At 35.2% G+C, this 23231-nt stretch overlaps 1 protein-coding gene across 1 annotated transcript in view; it reads right to left on the bottom strand.

The window, feature by feature from the left end:
* ANKRD30A (ankyrin repeat domain 30A) overlaps window positions 1–23231 on the bottom strand; it is a 64883-nt gene that overhangs the window by 19120 nt on the left and 22532 nt on the right. The window contains 6 exon segments of the mRNA XM_055273886.2: window positions 14584–14674; window positions 16126–16187; window positions 18431–18503; window positions 18602–18630; window positions 22615–22687; window positions 22781–22809. Of these exon segments, the coding sequence (XP_055129861.2) occupies window positions 14584–14674; window positions 16126–16187; window positions 18431–18503; window positions 18602–18630; window positions 22615–22687; window positions 22781–22809 (357 nt within the window).

The raw sequence follows: 23231 nt of genomic DNA, 5'->3' as shown, positions 1-23231 counted from the left end.
ATTGCTAAGAATAAGATATATATTAGGCCCACAGAATATTCCCCTGAGGAATGTATGGCTACACTGTGGAATAAAGATTGAAAAGGAAGCAGTTGAGCCAAGGGGGAAGAAAAGCATTTTAGCCAGTGTGTGACATGTGCTGAAGCTCTAGTGTAGTCTGCCTCCAGCCAAGAGAGAACAATGGGTATTGATTTTTCTTCTTAGCTAAAATAACTAAAAAGAAAACACACAAAATACATTAAACAATTGTTTTAGACAGTGGACATTAGGCAAAGAAGATGACAATCCCTAAAAAACAGAAAAAAAAAATGGAAAGCAAACCTTATGAATGTTTCAGCTTCCTGCCTTGACAGAGATTCCAAGACATGACACAGGAAGAAAAAACTGAGTTAGAACCTACCAGACTCTCTTGGTTACAGTGATGAAGCTTAGAGTCTGGTAAAACCAAAGCAGACAGACATTACAGAACAAAACACTGAGGAGGAGAGAAAGATACAGAAGCAACAGCAAGAAACCCCTGGAAAGCCCTCCCACTATTTAGCAAAATAATAAAGATTGCATGTGAGTCAGAAAACTACCTAAGACCAAGCCGGGTCATGAGGGACTTATAAAATTAGAGAAAATCACACCTGGTGCTCACATAGTGGCAAGAAGAGTGTCTATTTTTATAGATTTACCTGGAAGACTCAGACTTCACAGGAAAATGAATAGTCAGAAAGGCCTTGCCTCTCAGGTGTGGGGAGTTAGCTCATACCATAAAGAGCAAAAATGAAAAGGATCAAGCTGTTTATAAGTAACTCAACTCTATTCTACAATAAAAATCAAAAAGATAAGTTGAGCAATAGAAGATACTTTTAAAAACTAAATTGCACTTGTAGAGATACAAGTTACAATGCCAGAGATGAAAGCTACACTGAGTAGATATGAGCATAGATTGATTTGCCATCAGAAAAGAAAAGATTCACAAATTTGAGACACTAGAGAACTATGAGCAAACTCCCAGCAGGTAATATATAAGTCCCCAAACAGGTAGGAGGAGAGACAGAAAAAAGCATTTGATGAAAAATTGGCTAAATATATTCTAAACTTAATGAAAGCTACAATCTCACAGATCCAGGCTGGGATCTGGCTGGAAGTGAAGAAATGAAAATACACAATTGTAATTTCTTATACCATCTATGATATGATATAATATTACTTGAAGGTGGGTTGTGATGAGGTAAATCCATACACTATAAATCCTAAAAAAACCACTAAGACAGCAAAGCAAAGAGTTATACCTAATAACCAAATAAACTTATACCACAAAAAGATATGACTAAATCATAAAGAAATATAAAACTAGATCAATAACTAAAAAAGTTATACATATATATATATATATACATATAAAACTAAATCATAAAAGTTACTAAACTAGTCTGAAGGAAGCAGAAAAAGAACAAAAGCAAAGCAAAGAAGATCTGGGACTAAGAAATCAAACAGCATGATGACAGAAAACTTTCATCATATCAATAATTACATTATAAATTAAAGTGGTCTAAAAATCTCTGCTCAAAGGCAGATTGTCAGAATGGATATAAAAGTAAGATCTACCTGTATAATGCCTATAAGAAATAAACTTTAAATATAAAGACAAAAATTGGTGAAAGATGAAACAAGATATACCACACTAACACTTCACAAAAGAACGCTGAGGAAGGGTGGTTGTATTAATACCAAAGTACATTTCATAGCAAAAATATTACCAGCAATAAACAAAGTCATTTTGTAGTGACAAAGGGTTCACTTAATCAAGAAAACGTAACAGTCCTAAATATTTATGTGCATAATAACATAAAAGCTTCAAAATATATGATACAAAAATAGATAGAACTGCAAAAGAAATGGACAAATGCCCAAGTATAGTCTAAAATTTCTAAACCCCTTACTCAAGTGGTAAAATAAGAGGCAGAAAATCAGCAAGAATGTGATAGACTTAACATCATTCTTCAGAAGTACTCAAAGACTATATTCTAGATCATATCTTAATAAAAGGATTAAGAGGGATTTAAGTCACACAAAACATGTTACCTGACCCAAAAGCAATCAAATTAAAAATCAGTAATAAAAATGTACCTGGAACAACTCAACTATTGGAAATTAAGTAACATACATCCAAATAACCCTGGGTTGGTTCAAAAATAATAAAAAGGAAAATTAGAAAGTATTTTGAACTAATTTCAAATGAAAACACGACACATTAGATATTGTAAAATGCATCTACAACAGCACTTAAATAAAAATTTTCAGCACTGAATGTCTACATTAGAAGACTCTCAAATAAATAACTTTGACTTTTATCTTAAGACACCAAAAAAAAAAGAAGAAGAAAAAAGTAAACTCAGTGGAAGCAGAGGAAAGGAAATGATAAATATCTGTATTGGTTTGAATGTTTTTGTCCTTGCAATTTTCGTATGCTAAAATCAAATCACAGGGGGGATGTTATTAGGAGGTAGGAGTTTGGGATGTAATTAGGTCATGAGGGCCAACCCTTCATAAAAGGATTAATGCCCTGATAGAAATAACCCCAGAGAGCCTCTTTGCCCTTTCTGCCATGTGAGGACACAGGGAAAAACAGTGCATAGATGAATCATGAAGTGGACCTATTCGGACATCAAATCTGACGATACCTTGATCTTGAACTGTGCAGCTTCCAAAATTGTGAGAATTCAATTTATGTTGCTGATAAGCTCCCAACTACAGATTTTTTAAATAATAGGCAAAGAGAACTAAAACATCAGAGATGGAATGAATAAAACACAAAAATTATAGAAAACTTGAACAACACCAAACACTTTGAGAGGATCAATAAAAGCAAAAGTCTATCTAGCCAAACTAGCTCTTGAAAAGAAAAACTACAAATTACCAACTTTGAAAATGAGTTAATGTGACATTATTTCAGATTTACAGATACTTAAAAATACAAGGTAATAATATAAAATTTATGTGAATAAACATAACAACTTAGACAAAATTGACAAATTCATTGAAATGTGAAAATTACCATCTGATCTTGGACAAAACTGAAAAAAAAGCAATCTGGAAATAATTCGCTACTTAATAAATGGTGTTGGGAAAGCTAGCTGGCCATATGCAGAAAACTGAAACTTGACCCCTTCCTTACACCTTACACAAAAATTAACTCAACATGGATTAAAGACATTATTTCTGAGGGCTCTGTTCTGTTCCATTGATCTATATCTCTGTTTTGGTACCAGTACCATGCTGTTTTGGTTACTGTAGCCTTGTAGTATAGTTTGAAGTCAGGTAGTGTGATGCCTCCAGCTTTGTTCTTTTGGCTTAGGATTGACTTGACAATGAGGGCTGTTTTTTGGTTCCATACGAACTTTAGTTTTTTCCAATTCTGTGAAGAAAGTCATCGGTAGCTTCATGGGGATGGCATGAATCTATAAATTACCTTGGGCAGTATGGCCATTTTCACGATATTGATTCTTCCTACCCATGAGCATGGAATGGTCTTCCATTTGTTTGTATCTTTTATTTCATTGGGCAGTGGTTTGTAGTTCTCCTTGAAGAGGTCCTTCACATCCCTTGTAAGTTGGATTCCTAGGTATTTTACTGTCTTTGAAGCAATTGTGAATGGGAGTTCACTCATGATTTGGCTCTCTGTTTGTCTGTTATTGGTGTATAACAATGCTTGTGATTTTTGCACAAGCAAAAATCTCAGGATTTTGTATCCTGAGACTTTGCTGAAGTTGCCTATCAGCTTAAGGAGATTTTGGGCTGAGATTATGGGGTTTTCTAGATATATAATCATGTCATCTGCAAACAGGGACAATTTGACTTCCTCTTTTCCTAATTGAATACCCTTTATTTCCTTCTCCTGCCTGATTGCCCTGGCCAGAACTTCCAACACTATGTTGAATAGTAGTGGTGAACCATCAAAAAGTGGGCAAAGGATATGAAGAGACACTTCTCAAAAGAAGACATTTATGTAGCCAACAGACACATGAAAAAATGCTCATCATCACTGGCCATCAGAGAAATGCAAATCAAAACCACAATGAGATACCATCTCACACCAGTTAGAATGGTGATCGTTAAAAAGTCAGGAAACAACAGATGCTGGAGAGGATGTGGAGAAATAGGAACACTTTTACACTGTTGGTGGGACTGTAAACTAGTTCAACAATTGTGGAAGTCAGTGTGGCGATTCCTCAGGGATCTAGAACTAGAAATACCATTTGACCCAGCCATCCCATTACTGGGTATATACCCAAATGATTATAAAGCATGCTGCTATAAAGACACATGCACACGTATGTTTATTGCGGCACTATTCACAATAGCAAAGACTTGGAACCAACCCAAATGCCCAAAAACGATAGACTGGATTAAGAAAATGTGGCACATATACACCATGGAATACTATGCAGCCATAAAAAAGGATGAGTTCATGTCCCTTTTAGGGACATGGATGAAGCTGGAAACGATCATTCTCAGCAAACTATCACAAGGACAAAAAACCAAACACCGCATGTTTTCACTCATAGGTGGGAATTGAACAATGAAAACACATGCATACAGGAAGGGGAACATCACGCTCTGGGGCCTGTTGTGGGGTGGCGGAGGGGGGAGGGATAGCATTAGGAGATATAACTAATGTTAAATGATGAGCCAATGGGTGCAGCACACCCATGCAGCCACATGTATACATATGTAACTAACCTGCACCTTGTGCACATGTACCCTAAAACTTAAAAGTATAATAATAAAAAAGAATTCTAGATTTAAAAAAAGATGGATTAAAGACTTAAACATAAGACCTGAAACCATAAAAATCCTAGAAGAAAACCTAGGCAATACCATTCAGGGCATAGGCATGGGCAAAGACTTCATGACTGAAACACTAAAAGCAATGGCAACAAAATGCAATGCACGAATAGCCTAATACACAGTACATTTCAACCCATTGTATAATGCTAGCATTACTCTAGCATCCAAATGAACAGGCAACCTACAGAATGGGAGAAAATTTTTGCAATCTATCTATCTGACACAGGGCTAATATCCAGAATCTACAAGAACTTAAATTTACAAGAAAAAAACAAACAACCCCATCAAAAAGTGAGCAAACAATATGAACAGATACTTCTTCAAAGATCACGTTTATGTAGCCAATAAACATATGAAAAAAAGCTCATCATCACTGGTCATTAGAGAAATGCAAATCAAAACCACAATGAGATATCATCTCACGCCAGTTAGAATGGCGATCATTAAAAAGTCAGGAAACAACAGATGCTGGAGAGGATGTGGACAATAGGAACGCTTTTACACTGTTGGTGGGAGTGTAAATTAGTTCAACCATTGTAGAAGAGAGTGTGGAGATTCCTGAAGGATCTAGAACTAGAAATACCATTTGACCCAGCGTTCCCATTACTGGTTATAAACCCAAAGGATTATAAATCATTCTATTATAAAGACACAGGCACACATAGGTTTATTGGGGCACTATTCTCAATAGCAAAGACTTGGAACCAACCCAAATGTCCACCAATGATAGACCGGATAAGGAAAATGTGGCACATATACACCATAAAATACTATGCAGCCATAAAAAAGGTTATGAATTCATGTCCTTTGCAGGGACATGGATGAAGCTGGAAACCATCATTCTCAGCAAACTAACACAAGAAAAGAAAACCAAACACTGCATGTTCTCACTCACAAGTGGGAGTTGAACAATGAGAACATACGGACACAGGGAGGGAACATCACACACAAGGGCCTGTTGGGGATGAGGGGCTGGGGGAGGAGTAGCATTAGGAGAAATACCTAATGTAGATGACGGGTTGATGGGTACAGCAAACCACCATGGAATGTGTATACCTATGTAACAAACCTGCACATTCTGCACATGTAACCTAGAACTTAAAGTATAATATAAGAAAATCTTTTTAACTAGGAATGACAGTATACTGATTCTGGCAAAAGTTCAAAGGAAATTTTTATGTAAAAGATCTAACTCTCTTTTGCCAAAATATAAATGATGTCAACAATAGGAAAATAAAATCTAGTCGGTAGTCAAAAAAATATAATATCTCAAGAAAAAGCAGATAACCTGCATTGCCCTAAATATATAAAAGAAGATTAAGTCATAGTTAAAAGTCTTCCTACAATGAAAAGTCCAGGAAAAGAATCCTACATTGGTGAGTTCTACCAAATATTTTAGAAAAAAAAGAGATATAATTCTAAACAAACTCTACCCCTAAAATAAAAGAAAGTATGACATAATTTGGATGTGCGTCCCCACCAAAATCTCCCATTGAAATGTCATCTCCAATGTTGGAAGTAAAGCTTGGTGAGAGGTGAATGCATCATGAGGGAAGATTTCTCACAAATAATTTAGCACCATGCCTTTGGTGCTGTACTCATAATAGTGATCCTCATGAAAATTGGTCATTTAAACATGCATGGCACCTCCCACCTCTCTCTCTTGCTCCTGCTCTGGCCATGTGATGCGCAAGTTCTTCCTCACGTTCCACCATAATTGTAAGCTTCAACAGGCCTCCCCAGAAGCAGAGCCCCATGTTATGCTTCCTGTACAACCTGTAGAACTGTGAGCCAATGAAACTTATTTTCTCATAAATTACCCAATCTCAGGTATTTCTCTACAGCAATGCACGAATAGCCTAATACACAGTACATTTCAACTCATTGTATAATGCTAGCATTACTCTAAATCAAAACCAGATGATATTATTACAAACAAGAGAACCGCCTTATGAACATGCTTGCAAAAATTCAACCAATTTGTGAAGCAACAATGATAACCTTAGAAAGATGAGTGTATAAACTGTGCTATAGTCATACAATGGAATATTACTAAGGACTCAAACGAGATGAACTATCAAGCTATGAAAAGACATGAAAAGACTTCAATGCATATTTCTAAAACTGACATTATCCAGAAAACAAAATTATGGATAGAGTAAAAAGATCAGTGGTTGCCAAAGGGTTGAGGAATAAAGTCGTGTGCTGATACCCTGTGTTTTTTCAGCTTTCAGAACTTCTGGCTCATCTTTCTAATCTGAAAAGAGAGTCACTTCTTCTATTTAAGTTTACTTTCACTTGTTTGAGACATGTTATCACCTTGGAGGGTGTGGCTTTAACATATGCTGAGGAATGCAATTTGTTTCTGAGTGCTGTCAGGTGAGTCAGCCTCTGTATGACTCTTTTGGTTATATGTAAACTTAGTATGGTGGTTTTCCCAAATGCTAGTTCTCATGGCAGCATACTGGGCAGGTGAGAAGGCCCTCAATTTGCTGCAGAAATGAGAAAGTGGAGGTCTCAAGAAGCCTACGTCGTTTTCCTATCCACACTTGAGTCAGCAAATTTTGTAATGGGGTGTGCAGTGCAACCTCCCAGCCAACAAATGGTGACCGCAGGTTAGAATGTACTGTGGCAGAAGCGGATAAGAATATGCTTTGTCTTTGTTTTACGGGTAGGAACTCTCTGTTGCCTCAGGTTATCGGCAAGTCTGTGTAATGCCCAGTGCCCTGAATTCTCTACTCAGCTCCAGAAAGAAGGACGAAGCTGAGCAAAACTACACAGACAAGCTGGACTGCACTGACAAAACTGGCTTGATGTTTGGATACCCTAATGAGGAGCACAGGCACCAGCCAAGACAAGGGTCTCAGGAAAAGCTCTTAGTGAATTGCAAGGAGGCTCCCAGAGGAAAGAGAAAACGCAGCATCAGTTCTATGTCCTGAGTGGTCATGAATGGCTCTGCTTCCTTATCAAAAGCCTGACCTAAGACTCATAAAAAGCTCGTATGATTTTTTTCTTCAAAAAAGCAGTCTCTTGTCTTCCTCTCCCCCCAAAAAACACACTATGTCTGATAGTTACCATTTACCCAGATATGTTTAATTAAATATCAACCCTGATTTTCTTTCAGGAATTAATAGTTTACTATCACTTTCTTTAATTGACTCAGCAAACCTTATGACATAGTTTGTTTTCCAGGATAAATTATTCATCAATAAGATTCTTCAAAGATATATATACTTTTATATCGATGAAATTTATCTCTAGTCATTTAAAGTTTAAAGATGGATGAAACTATTCTGTCAATGAATTATACAGACATGGACTTTAAAACACTTTATTGAATATATTTTCAAAAAACTATTATAATGATATAGTCTCTTTCTAATGCACCAATATATTAAGAATGTACTTGTGAAATTTTGGATAATTAGAAATTTATATAAAAATAATAGCCATAAGTGACCTAATTTTTCACAAATTAAAAACAAAAAGTCTAGGTTCAAACTACATCAAAAGTGTGCAAAGTCCCAGGTGACAAAAAGTATGTAACTATTTTCCTATATAAACAAAAACATTGAGCTTAAAATTTTTAAGTGAAAAAAGAAAAAAGCAAAAAACACACAAGGAAAATTTTACAAACCATTTAATCATTTAGAACCCATTTATCATATGGCATCTATGAATCTCACACATGGCTAACATATACTGGTTATAAATTGTGAGAGTTTCTGAAATACAAGATACACTTCAGAATCACTTATATCTTTAAATTACAAACATTCATCATATTCTTTATCTTATAATTGAGAAGATACACAGTTACAATGAGAGTTTAGCTGAATGTAAAATTGATGTCTCATCAACGAAAGCGTAATGGATTGATGAGTATGGATGTATATTAGGGAATAATGGTAAATAAAAATATTCATTGTTTTCCATACACATGTGGTGTGATTTTATGCCTACAATTTTTTGCATCCTCTCACTTACCTATCTGAATATTTTTTGATCCCCTCATGTAAGAGGGCATATAAAACTCATAAGGAAAATAATGTATAAAAAACTTTCAATATGGAAATATTTATTCAACACCTTGATTGTTAAATGTTAATTAGGTATAAATAATCATTTTTATTTTGAAATCAGTATAATATTTATGTAAAAATCAGTTTTAGTATTCAAGTAATAAATTTAGCATTTTTTTGTTTGTTTCTAAAATCAGTCTGATTTGATTTATCACATTAGTCTCTAAGAAATTTTTATTTTTTTATTTTTATTTTTTTTGAGATGGGAGTCTCACTCTGTCACCCAGGCTGGAGTGCAGTGGGGCAATCTCGGCTCACTGCAGCCTCTGCCCCCCGGGTTCAAGCAATTCTCCTGCCTCAGCCTCCGAGTAGCTGGGTTACAGGCATGTGCTACCACGCCCAGCTAATTATTTTTTGTATTTTTAGTAGAGACTGGGTTTCACCATGTTGGCCAGGCTGGTCTTGAACTCCTGACCCCAAGTGATCTGCCCGCCTCGGCCTCCCAAAGTGCTGGGATTACAGGCATGAGCCACCGGGCCTGGGCTTCTAACAGATTTTTATAAAGCAGCAATTAAAAAAAAAAAGCCAATGGATTCATATTCAAATTTATCTCACTTAAATAAATAATATCAACAAAACATATCTCCATGAATCCTGAAGGTAACAGAGAAGAGTAATGAGTCACTGTGGGAGTCACCAAATCTAGTAATCCCTCCTTCTTCCAATACTCTCCAGAGCACACACAATCTAATCTTCTGGAGTGCAAACATTCCAAATGCATCTGAAGTGAGTTCACTCAAGTTTCCTTCTCAGAAACTTCAAAATTAACTACTTAGCTTCTTCCCCACTCCCACTTCATGACTCACAATTGCTATTCTTTAGCAAAAATAATCTCCAGATCTGTGGTCTTGATTCTTTCCCTTCAACACTTTTTAAAATAAATTTTCCTACCACTTTCTTTCTCTTGTTCAGAAGTAATATTGTGCATCTCTAAATTCTGTTTTTGTTTTTTAACCTCTTTCTTCTCCTCTTCTGGCTAAAAACATACTCAGATATAAAATAAAAATAATGCTTTCCCTTGACTCTGTTATGTCTTGACATTCTATCCAATTGCTCTTCTTCCAAATTATTTCAATGAAAACTCTATACCTTTGCTACTCAGTGCACAGTCCAAGAACCACCAGCATGAGCATCATCTGAGAATTTATTAAAATTGCACAACATCAAGTCTCCTGAATCAGAATGTGCACTGTTAACAAGTTCTATAGCTCATTTCTTAAAGTTTGAAAACTTCTGGATAATACTGAAAAAATATATACATGTGTGGCTGCCCATATATTCTTATATTCACCAATAATAGATAAAACATAGCTTCACATATTCAGGTAATTCCATCCCTAACGTCTTCCACAAGTGAGTAAGTATGGGTGGAAATTTTTTTTGTTGTTATTATACATTCAGTTCTAGAGTACATCTGCACAACATGCAGGTTTGTTACATATGTATACATGTGCCATGTTGGTGCACTGCACCCATTAACTCGTCATTTACATTAGGTATTTCTCTTAATGCTATCCCTCCCACCTCCCCCCACCCCATGACAGGCCCCCGTGTGTGATGTTCCACTTCCTGTGTCCAAGTGTTCTCATTGTTCAATTCCCACCTATGGGTGAGAACATGTGATGTTTGGTTTTCTGTCCTTGTGATAGTTTGCTCAGAATGATGGCTTCCAGCTTCATCCACGTCCCTACAAAGGACATGAACTCATCCTTTTCTATGGCTGCATAGAATTCCATGGTGTATATGTGCCACATTTTCTTAATCCAGTCTATCATTGATGGATATTTGGGTTAGTTCCAAGTCTTTGCTATTGTGAAGAGTGCTGCAATAAACATATGTATGCATGTGTCTTTATAGTAGCATGCTTTATAATCCTTTGGGTATATAACCAGTAATGGGATCCCTGGGTCAAATGGTATTTCTAGTTCTAGATCCTTCAGGAATCACCACACTGTCTTCCACAATGGTTGAACTAGTTTACACTCCCACCAACAGTGTAAAAGCATTCCTATTTCTCCACATCCTCTCCAGCACCTGTTGTTTCCTGACTTTTTAATGATCGCCATTCTAACTGGCGTGAGATGATATCTCATTGTGGTTTTGATTTGCATTTCTCTGATGACAGGTGATGATGAGGATTTTTTCATGTCTCTGTTGTCTGCATAAATATATTCTTTTGAGAACTGTCTGTTCATATCCTTTGCCCACTTTTTGATGGGATTTTTGATTTTTTCTTGTAAACTTGTTTAAGTTTTTGTAGATTCTGGATATTAGCCCTTTGTCAGATGGGTAGATTGCAGAAAGGTTGCCTGTTCACTCTGATGGTAGTTTCTTTTGCTGTGCGGAAGCACTTCAGTATAATTAGATCCCATTTGTCAATTTTGGCTTTTGTTGCCATTGCTTTTGGTGTTTTAGTCATGAAGTCTTTGCCCATGCCTATGTCCTGAATGGTATTGCCTAGGTTTTCTTCTAGGGTTTTTATGGTTTTAGGTCTAACATTTAAGTCTTTAATCCATCTTGAATTAATTTTTGTATAGGTTTAAGGAAGGGATCCAGTTTCAGCTTTCTACATATAGCTAGCCAGTTTTCCCAGCACCATTTATTAAATAGGGAATCCTTTCCCCATTTCTTGTTTTTGTCTGGTTCATCAAAGATCAGATGGTAGTAGTTGTGTGGTTCTGTTCCATTGGTCTATATCTCTGTTTTGGTACCAATACCATGCTGTTTTGGTTACTGTAGCCTTGTAGTATAGTTTGAAGTCAGATAGCGTGATCCCTCCAGCTTTGTTCTTCTTGCTTAGGATTGTCTTGGCAATGCAGGCTCTTTTTTGGTTACATATGAACTTTAAAGTAGTTTTTTCCAATTCTGTGAAGAAAGTCATTGGTAGCTTGATGGGGATGGCACTGAATCTATAAATTACCTTGGGCAGTATGGCCATTTTCACGATATTGATTCTTCCTATCCATGAGCATGGAATGTTCTTCCATTTGTTTGTGTCCTCTTTTATTTCGTTGAGCAGTGGTTTGTAGTTCTCCTTGAAGAGGTCCTTCACATCCCTTGTAAGTTGGATTCCTAGGTATTTTATTCTCTTTGAAGCAATTGTGAATGGGAGTTCACTCATGATTTGGTTCTCTGTTTGTCTGTTATTGGTGTATAAGAATGCTTGTGATTTTTGTACATTGATTTTGTATCCTGAGACTTTGCTGAAGCTGCTTATATCAGCTTAAGAACATTTGGGGCCGAGATGATGAGGTTTTCTAAATATACAATCATGTCATCTGCAAACAGGGACAATTTGACTTCCTCTTTTCCCAACTGTATACCCTTCATTTCTTTCTCCTGCCTGATTGCCCTGGCCAGAACTTCCAACACTATGTTGAATAGGAGTGGTGAGAGAGGGCATCCCTGTCTTGTGCCAGTTTTCAAAGGGAATGCTTCTAGTTTTTGCCCATTCAGTATGATATTGGCTGTGGGTTTGTCATAAATAGATCTTATTATTTTGAGATACGTCCCATCAATACCTAGTTTATTGAGAGCTTTTAGCATGAAGTGCTGTTGAATTTTGTCAAAGGCCTTTTCTGCATCTATTGAGATAATCATGTGGTTTTTGTTTTTGGTTCTGTTTATATGATGAATTACATTTATTGACTTGTGTATCTTGAACCAGCCTTGCATCCCAGGGATGAAGCCCACTTGATCATGGTGGAGAAGCTTTTTGATGTGCTGCTGGATTCGGTTTGTCAGTATTTTATGGAGGATTTTTGCATCGATGTTCATCAGGGATACTGGTCTAAAATTCTGTTTTTTTGTTGTGTCTCTGCCAGGCTTTGGTATCAGGATGATGCTGGCCTCATAAAATGAGGGAGGATTCCCTCTTTTTCTATTGATTGGAATCATTTCAGAACGAATGGTATCAGCTACTCCTTGTACCTATGGTAGAATTTGGCTGTGAATCTGTCCGGTCCTAGACTTTTTTTGGTTGGTAGGCTATTAATTATTGCCTCAATTTCAGAGCCTGTTATTGGTCTATTCAGGGATTCTCCTTCTTCCTGGTTTAGTCTTGGGAGGGTGTAGGTGTCCAGGAATTTATCCATTTCTTCTAGATTTTCTAGTTTATTTGCATAGAGGTGTTTATAGTATTCTCTGATGGTAGTTTGTATTTCTGTGGGATCAGTGGTGATATCCCCTTTATCATTTTTATTGAGTCTATTTGATTCTTCTCTCTTTTCTTCTGTATTAGTCTTGCTAGCAGTCTATCATATTTGCTAATCTTTTCAAAAAACCAGCTCCTGGATTCATTGATTTTTTGAAGGATTTTTTGTGTCTCTATTTCCTTCAGTTCTGCTCTTATCTTAGTTATTTCTTGCCTTCTGCTAGCTTTTGAATGTGTTTGCTCCTGCTTCTCTAGTTCTTTTAATTGTGATGTTAGTGTATCAATTTTAGATCTTGTCTGCTTTCTCTTGTGGGCATTTAGTGCTATAAATTTCCTTCTACACACTGCTTTAAATGTGTCCTAGAGATTCTGGTATGTTGTGCTTTTGTTCTCATTGGTTTCAAAGAACATCTTTATTTCTGCCTTAATTTTGTTATGTACCCAGTAGTCATTCAGGAGCAGGTTGTTCAGTTTCCATGTAGTTAAGTGGTTTTGAGTGAGTTTCTTAATCCTGAGTTCTAGTTTGACTGCACTGTGATCTGAGAGACAGTTTGTTATAATTTCTGTTCTTTCACATTTGCTGAGGACTGCTTTACTTCCATCTATAGTTTCTATTGCATTGCCACTTTCTTCTCCTCTGGCTAAAAACATACTCAAAAATAAAAGTAATATAATGCTTTCTCCTGACCCTTTTCCGTTCTGACCTTCTATTCAATTGCTGTTCTTCCACATTTTTCCCACAAAAGGCCTCTCCTCAGCTACTCAGAGCAAGGTCCAGAGACCACCAGCATCAGCATCACCTGAGAACTTATTAAAAATGTAGAATCCCAAGTCAGCTGAATCACAGTGTGAATTGTTAACAAGGTTTTCAGCTGATTTTCTATGAAAATTTCTGGTCTACAAGGCATGTATATGACAAGTTATATACATGTGTGGCTGTGCATATATGTTTATTCTCACCTATGGCAAATAGAACACAGCTCTCCATGGTCAGGTGCTTCCATCCCTAATGGCTTCCCACCAGTGACAAAGACATTAAGAGTCAGAATACTTTTGCTGTAATTCTCTGGTAAATTTTGGTACTAGAAGGTCACTTTATATTCTTCCCAAATTTCTAACCATACCCAATCTTTTCCTAAAGAATCATTTCATTTTATCATCCTCCTTTATATAAACCTGCTTCTTGTTCCTTCATGTACTCTCTGTATGCTCTGTTTTTCTCAGTCTTCATTTCCTCTTTTACTACTTTCATCTTTATTATTTTCTCATTTTCCTCAGGTCTTGGAATATCTTGAATTCAAACTAATAATTCAGCTCCTTCTCAGCACTCTGAATACAGTCTGTTGCCAACACCTGATGAGACATATAACTTATCACCATTTCACTTCTCTTTTTTTCCATGCTTTGCATTTAGGAGGTAATTTTCTTCAGCTATTAGAGGATAGCCTTCCTCATCAGTTTAGAGAAATACTTGGTCAAATGACCTTTTAAATAAAAGATGGGTCTTACCTTCTAATTTTCCAAATATTTTATCGATTTCTTTTTGATGTGTAGCCTTGGGTAAATACACATCCTTCTGTGAAAGAGTCTCACGGAGACTCTGTTAAAAGTAATATCAACAAATAATTTCAATGGACAAATCCTCGTAATGAAGAATATCAAAATTTCCTAATTAAAATTTTTTAAAAACACAATGTCCTATTTTGCAAGCGATTCAACTTAAGAGCCAACACGTATAGAAAACCAAAACATTTTGATAGAAAACCTCACATAACCCTCTCCACATCAAGCTTATCTTTATGTTCATGTAAGCATTAACTTGGTTACTGAGCAGGAAAAACAAATCACATACATGAAAAAATTCAGTCGTGCATATTTCAAAAGGTATCTCTCTTAAAAATATCTAACTTATGTTGTAGTCCTCATCAAAAATAAATATGACATTTCAAACAAAATACAATACTCTTGCTACTTGCCGTAACAGATGCTGCATTAAACATTTAAAATATGCATGATCATAGAATTGTTTAATGTTAAAAATGATGCCTGTCATGAAGAGAACTTTTAGAGTCTGTCATATAATGTATGCACAGAATGTTGAAAAAGCTGCTTTATTTTGGTAAACAAGGGCTTAAAATAAGCAACATGTTTTTGACAAAATTTATGGTGATAGAAAAACTGCTTGAATAGAATGTAAATGCAGTAAGAAAAAAATTATGTCATTTAGTCTAAATGAAAGCAAACAAGTATTAAAGTCTTTTTGTCTAATAAAACATCAGATAAAATCTACCTATTGACTTCCACCCTTTGCTGTTACCACCAGGCAGCAGCTGCTTATTTCTAAGAGGTCAGATACTTTCTATTTCTTTCCACAGTTGTGACCTTAAAATACATCACTATTATTTGACGCTCATGCTGCTGCAGCTTGACTGCCATAAAGGGACTCAAGGAGTTCTATTTGTGAAAATATAATTTATATATTTCAAAAGACTACTCAACCAATACTCTTGTTATTATAGTCCCACAAGGTTTCCTATTCCTCATGTTTTTCTTTCTCCTGAAATGTTCCCTCAGATCTATACTGAATAATAAATATACATCAAAATGTTCAAGTCCCAGGCATTAACTTTTCAGGTCCCAACTTTTACAATATTGCAGTTTAAACTGTCTTTCTATGAATCGAAGTAGAACTATTGTACATCTAGATATAAGGCAGAATCATATATTTGCCCATAGCTGGACTCAGTGTAATTCTTTTGCTTTTAGACAAACGTACTTCAGATCCCATGTGAATTTATAGTGAATTCTAAGCCTTATTTTTTACACTATACCACATTGGCTTCTTAAATTAATCCTACAAATTCATAGAATTTCACTATGAAGCAGTAATCTACTTAGCACATAGATTCTCTGTTAAGCGTATTCTGAAAAATATCAAAAATAATTTGGGGGTGACATATGCAGAGGTGAGAAAATAAAGTCTAAGCATCTGATTTTATGTTTTCATATCATGCAATACTAACATTAAAAAAAATCAGTAACACATAGTACCTCAGAATCCCAAGAATTTTCTTCTTTGTCCTTTTGTTTGTATTCTGATGGGAACATCTGATCTATAAAAGGTTAATCACAGATACATTCATGAGAACATTTCTCTACTATAAATTTTAAACACATATACAAATCTACTTTCATTCACGAATCTGTGGTTTTTCCTCTGTAGCCCATATATTCTTTTTGTTGATTACAATGACTACTTCTATAGTCACTCCATTAGCATTGAAATCTAAAAAGTCTGAAAATTAACATTATTTAATTAGAATGCAGAAGAATAGAAATCTGACTAACTTGTATGAATTATTTCTTCACAAAGCAGTCATATCCTCTTCTCCTGTGAAACACAGTATGTCCTATATTTTCTGTTCATTCAGAAAACTTTAATTACCTATCATCTCTCATTTCTTTGTAAATTTTTATTTGGTAGTATTACTTAGTTTGATTGACTCAGCAATCTCTATTACACAGTTCTTCAAAAAAGATGATTTATCAATGAATAAGATTTTTTAGGAATATTAACGTTTTGATGTTAGTCAACTATATATCCAACCCTTTTACATTTCAATATGCTATGACAGTGTATTGGGTGTGTTTTGGGTGTGTATATGTTTTAGGAAGATAAGCTTAAAAAACTTTTACTGCATATAAATTAAGAACTGCTTCAATTACAATGACATACTTCTTCCCTAATGCAACAATATCTTCAGAGTCAGCCTATGACACCTTGGAGAAGCATTAGAAATGTATAGGAAAAAATAATTGCCTTAAGTAATCCAAGGTTCCCACATGTTGTAGGATAAAATCAAGGCCCACACAAGACTTGAGGAGTTCTCAGGAACATGACACAGAAAATGAATTTATACCAAAAATAACATTCAGTTTTCTTTATCAGCACAAACTACAAATTACAACTATTTGAATCAGGTTAAAGAAAAAAGCAAACATGCACAACTAAAACTTAAAAGACCGTGTTTCATCATTAAGGGTGCGTTTATCATTTGACATCCACCAATTGTATAGCTGCTTTTCAAAAGTAAATTTAACTTGTCATCACAGCATAGCTAATGTTCATATTTCATGCAGAAGGTCCAAGAAACTTAAATCATACTTGGTAAGTCACCATTGTCACTCATTCTTGGAAGTGAACCCTGGATCATTTCAGAGATCTAACGTGTTGCAACACCATAGCTCTAATAAGCTGTGGGTCACAGTTCGAATTCCTGGTGGAATGTATGATTGCACAAGGAAATATTTTAAATATTTTACTTTTAATTTCTAATAACTAAAAAATCAGCAGATAAAACTAACTTTTTAAAGACTTGGAAATCTGCATGTTTTCATTTTTATTTATTACTTATCAGCATAAAAATTGTGCCATTAACTATGGTACTGTCATACAATGGAATTTTATAAACAACCTAATATTTAAAAACACAGTTAATTGTGTCCTTTATGGATGTCTCTAAAAATTATAACGCTGATCAAAAAAGAATGTTGCCGAATATTACACTGTACAACCATGTACGCATTAGAAGTTGAAAAAAATTGTACATATTAAATATGACCATGAACACATGTTGTAAAATGTTTAAACATGCATAAGAATAGTTTTAAAAAATAGTTTAGAATATTAGTTACTTCTAGGCAATAAATTGTACTGGTGTAAAAAGACTCTAAAGCCAAATGCATCAGAATCACAGTTTCATGAAAAAGTGTGTTTATCAAATATTCACAAAGAAATGAATAATTCCTTTCCTCATCTTTACAAGGCAAAGTTACCACACACATACACAGGCATACACAGGCACACACGCAGACACACACACGCAAACACAGAGTTCACTAATCCGAGTTACTGATTTTCTTAGGATTCTCAAAGTGACAACAACGGAAACGAGGTAATTCATGTTAAAACACAAGTGTTATATCAGTAAAAGATGCGATCCCCAAAGTAAACCGTGGAATTTGAATCAAGCTTCGAAGAACTAAAAAAAGATATTGGAGTTTCAACATTCGCCTTCTTGAATCTTTAAGAAATACAGAAGCTCAAAATAGAAAACATTACAGTTTCGGGATACAAAAGTAGAAACACCTGAGATTAAGGCTACATTTTTAAAAAAATATTGAAAATTACTGTTCTTGTAATACCAGGTTTTCAAACATCAATACCAGTATTGGCATTATCTAGATCAAATCTTTTCATCAAAGTTGAAAAATATAAAGCACTGGGGATACAAAGACCATCAAAATGTCCAATACTGAAATATTTGTCTTTGCATAGTTAAATTGAAAATTTTACCTGCTCTCAATGTTTGTTCATTCTTCAACTCGAAGGCTTTATTTGGAACAGACTTTTACATTTCAATGGCAGGCTAAATGGAATTGGAAGCAAAATGATTAATAAAGAATGTATACTTCACAAAATACATAGTTAATAAGTCATTCAAAATGAAATCATAAAACTAAATACCTTGAAGGCAGATGGCTTCTCATGAGGCTCTAAAAAGCAAAAGAGATGTATCATCAATCTTAAGTAAATATGACAAAGTCAACCACAAATGAATGCAGTGATAGTATCTAACTGAGTCCTCTTGCTCAAATTTGAGAATGAATAGATTTGGAAAGTTTTCTTTTGGTTTGTTTAGGACACACACACGACAGGAACACACTGACGAAAATATAAATACATGTTTCACAGATCGTGCAGTTAAGATTTCAAAAGCGAGATTGTGTTTCATGTGTAAAAAGGGGTTGATACGAGAAAATAAATGTCAAAGCTGAACATGGAATGCTACACCACGTACTTAATGAAACACACTAGAATCATTTATATTTTTCCATTCATCCTGTTCTTTAATATAGCCCATCTTTGGAAAAGTACATAGTTATGATGAGAGTTCAGCCGAATGTAGAACTGACATCTCGTCACTGAAGTGTTATGAACTGATCAGCTTGGATATACACTTAGGTCATAATACCAAATATAAATATTTGTTGTTTTCCATAACCATGTGGTGTAATCATATGCCTATATTTCTGTATCCTCTACTTTATCCATTGGAATGCTTCTTGATCCACTCGCACAAGAAGATGTATAAAACTCATCATGGAAATAATCTATAATAACTTTCAATATTGACATATTTATATAAAAATGTATTGCAATAGATGAATTAAACATAAAAAACTTTTGTACATTGTTAAGTCACCACAATATTTATTTTAAAAAGCAATCTTATTATTCAAGTATAAATTCAGTATTTTTTTAGTTGCTACAATTCGTCTGATTTGGTGTATCATTAGTCTATAATAAATTTTTGCGGAATGGCAATTTTACCAAAACAACACACTTTCTTAAAAATAAAGCCAATGTTCTTAGTTTCAAATATATCTCATTTGAATAGCTAACATCAACAATATATATATTTGTCAGGCCTGATTGTAACAGAGAAACCTAATGAGTCACTGTGGTTACCCCAATTCTAGGAGGCCTCCTGCTTCCGGTAGTCTCTGTAGTGCCCACAGTCTACCTTCTGGAGTGCAAATAATCCAAATGCATCTGAAGTGAGTTCACTCAACTGTTCTTCTCAGAGTCTCCAGAATTACCTGCCTACCTTCTTCCTTGTTTGTCTCCTGTTACCTGCCTAGAATGCTTCTACTAAAAAAAAAAAGTTAAAAGAAAATTTAAAAAAACCTCTAACTCTGTAGAATTCTTTCCATTCAACACTGTTTCAAATTTATTTGTTCAACACTTCCTTTCTCTTTGTTTAGTGACAGTATCTTAAATCTATAATTTCTGTTTCTCTATCTTTTCCTTTTTCTTCTCTGGCTAAAAGCATATCCAGAAATAAAAGCAATATAATCCATTCTCTTGACCCTGTTATGTCTTGACCTTCTATCCAACTGTCCTTCTTCCACTTTTTTCCCATGAAAGGCCTCTCCTTTTGCTACTCAGAGCAAGCTCCAAGGACCACCAGCATCAGCATCGCCTGAGAACTTATTAAAAATGTGTGCCACCACGTCCGGCCAATTTTTTGTATTTTTAGTAGAGACAGGGTTTCACCATGTTAGTCAGGATGGTCTCGATCTCCTGACCTCGTGATACGCCACTTACGGCCTCCCAAAGTGCTGGGATTACAGGCGTGAGCCACCGCACCCGGTCACCATTTTTAAAATAAATATCTGTAACTATTTTTTATGTTTTCTAAAGTAATGTGGTTGACAATTATATTAGGTATACGTTAAATATAAAACTGCTGGAGTTACAACCAGATGGTTTATTCTCAATGCATCAATATCTTCTGAAATAGTATGTGAAGTCCTGGAGAATTTTCACAATTTATATGAGAAATGAGACCATAAACTGAACTACTTCTTCCCATGTAAACATATTAAAAGTCTAGATCCTCTCTAGGGCAAAAGACAGCACAGTGCCACGAGACAGAAAATGAATCTGTAACCAACTCTTTTCATTATAAACAAAATTGTTTGATTTATATTTTTTTAAAAAAGTAAAAGAGAAAAAAGACTCAGAGGTGCAACTTCAGACATTATTTCATATACAAGAGCCCATTTGTTATTTGGCACTTTAAAACCTTATGCATTTTTAAAAATTCTTGTTCTAACTTGTGATCTGAGCATCTCCGAAGTTCAACAAATACACTGGGGTCCTAATAGTTCAAATAATACTTTTCTTATTTCTCCTATTTACTGATATTTTCTAAAAAGTGTAAACTAAAATTTTTCAGACACATGACATGTCACAATGTCATAATTTTCATGGTTAACGAGTAACAGTTGTAATGAGTATTGGAAAGTAGGACTTTTCATTCGTGTATTTTAAATATTTTCATTTTAATTTCTAACATTGGGTGAAGCAGTAAATAGTCCCACTTCAATAAAAGCTCTATGATATCAGCTGTCATTTAATGTTGACTTTTAGTAGCTAGGAAAGACAGTCTAATTAAATGTGTTTTAGAGTTAACATGGCAAACTATGAGGCCTTAAATCAAAGCAGAGCTAATTGTATTGAGTACATCTAAAATATTTGATAAGAAAACAAAAAAGGAAGTTCCAGGACAATACGTACAGTGTACAGCCACTTATTGAAAATTTAAGACAGGGCGTGGTGACTAACACCTGTAATCCCAGCACTTTGGGAGGCTGAGACAGGCAGATCACGAGGTCAGGAGATCCAGACCAGACCATCCTGGCTAACACGGTGAAACCCCATCTCTACTAAAAATACAAAAAATTAGCCGGACATGGTGGCAGGCACCTGTAGTCCCAGCTACTTGGGAGGCTAAGGCAGGAGAATGGTGTGAACCTGGGAGGCAGAGCTTGCATGAGCCGAGATCGCACCACTACATGCCAGCCTGGGCGAGGCGTCTCAAAAAAAACCAAAAAAAAAAAAAAAAAACCAACAAAAAAAGAAAATGTAAGACATGAAAACAAAATCTACACATAGTCTATTAAGACATGAAAACAAATTCTACACATAGTCTATAATCACACACATATGTTGTGAGTTTTTGTTTTTTTATTTCTTTGCTTTTTCAGATGGAGTCTCACTCTGTCACTCAGGCTAAAGTGGCACAAGCTCGGCTCACTGCAACTTCTGCCTCCTAGGTTCAAGCCATTCTCCTGCCTCAGCCTCCAGAGTAGCTGAGATTACAGGCACCCACCACCACAACCAGCTATTTTTTGTTATTTTTAGTAGAGATGGGGTTTCACTAATTTGACCAGGCTGGTCTGGGACTCCTGACCTTAAGTTATCTGCCTGCCTTTGTCTCCCAAAATGCTAGGATTACAGGCACGTGCCACCGTGCACAGCCTGTTGTAAAATGTTTTAAACATGCATGGGAATGACAACAAAAACTAATTCAGGCTGTTTTGTACCTCTAGGCAATTCATTACAATAGCATTAAAAGACACCAAGGCCAAATGCTTTGGGGTCACTCTTCTAAAACACTGTGTCTAGCAAAGAGTCATGAAGTAATGATTGCTTGACTTATTTTTTAAAATTATAAGTCACACACACACACACACACACACAGTCAGCTAATAAAAAAAAAAACCGATTTTCTTAAGATTCTCAGAGTGACAACACAACTGTCATGTCAGCGAGTGAAACTTTCTTCTAAGTAAACATCAGAATTCCAATCAGCCTTTGAACCACTGCAAATATTTCACAGTCTCAAAATTCACCTGCCTTAAAACCAAGCATGTACTGAAATTGCAAATTGGAAACTTTATACTATCAGGACATTAAAGTAGAAGCACATGAGGTAAAGCAGAATTTTTGTTTAAATCTCTAAATCTTATGCATGAGAAAATGCCATAATACTAACATTGGCATTATTTGTATCAAAATTTCCCATCAAATTTTGAATAGAAAACAACATTGGGAATGAAAAGGCTCTCAGCATTTCAAATATTTTAATATTCTTCTTTCCAGAGTAAAATTAAAATTACAAAATTTACCTGCTTTGAATGTTTGTATGTCCTTCAATTCTAAGGCTTTATTTTGAATAGAAACTTTCATTCCACACGTAGCCTAAATGGGTTTGGAAACAAAACAATTAATATATAATGCATACTTCATAAAATATGTAGTTAATACTCAAGATAAAAATATAAAAGTTATTACCTTCAGAAGACCATCTTTACCAGGAGACTCTAAAAGAAAAGGGACAGATATAATTGATTATATGCAAGCCTGACAAAGCCTACCAGACATTCATACAGTGTGAACATGAAGATGAATCCTCATGCTTGGATTGAAAAGGGATTACACTAGGTTTTGGGGTCATTTGCGTTATTGTATTTGTTAACATGCCAACGTGACAGAAATATACCTAAGAAAATTTAAAAAATAGATTTCATCAAACATGCTGCGAGGATTTCAACAGTGAAAATATATTTAACATGACAATAACTAAAGCAGAAAAATTCTAATACCAGTAAGAGAAAGCTGCCATATAAGGAAAGAAGTTGTAATTAATAAGATGACCAAGTCATGCCACCGACCCCACCAAAAAAAAAAAAAAGATGTCCAAGCTAATGTTAGAATGCTATGGCATATTGTTAAGGAAACACAT

Source organism: Symphalangus syndactylus, chromosome 4 (assembly GCF_028878055.3).
Source record: "Symphalangus syndactylus isolate Jambi chromosome 4, NHGRI_mSymSyn1-v2.1_pri, whole genome shotgun sequence".
Classification (NCBI taxonomy): domain Eukaryota; kingdom Metazoa; phylum Chordata; class Mammalia; order Primates; family Hylobatidae; genus Symphalangus; species Symphalangus syndactylus.
Note: the sequence above shows the minus strand (reverse complement) of the source record. Positions and strands in the feature narration are given on the sequence as shown.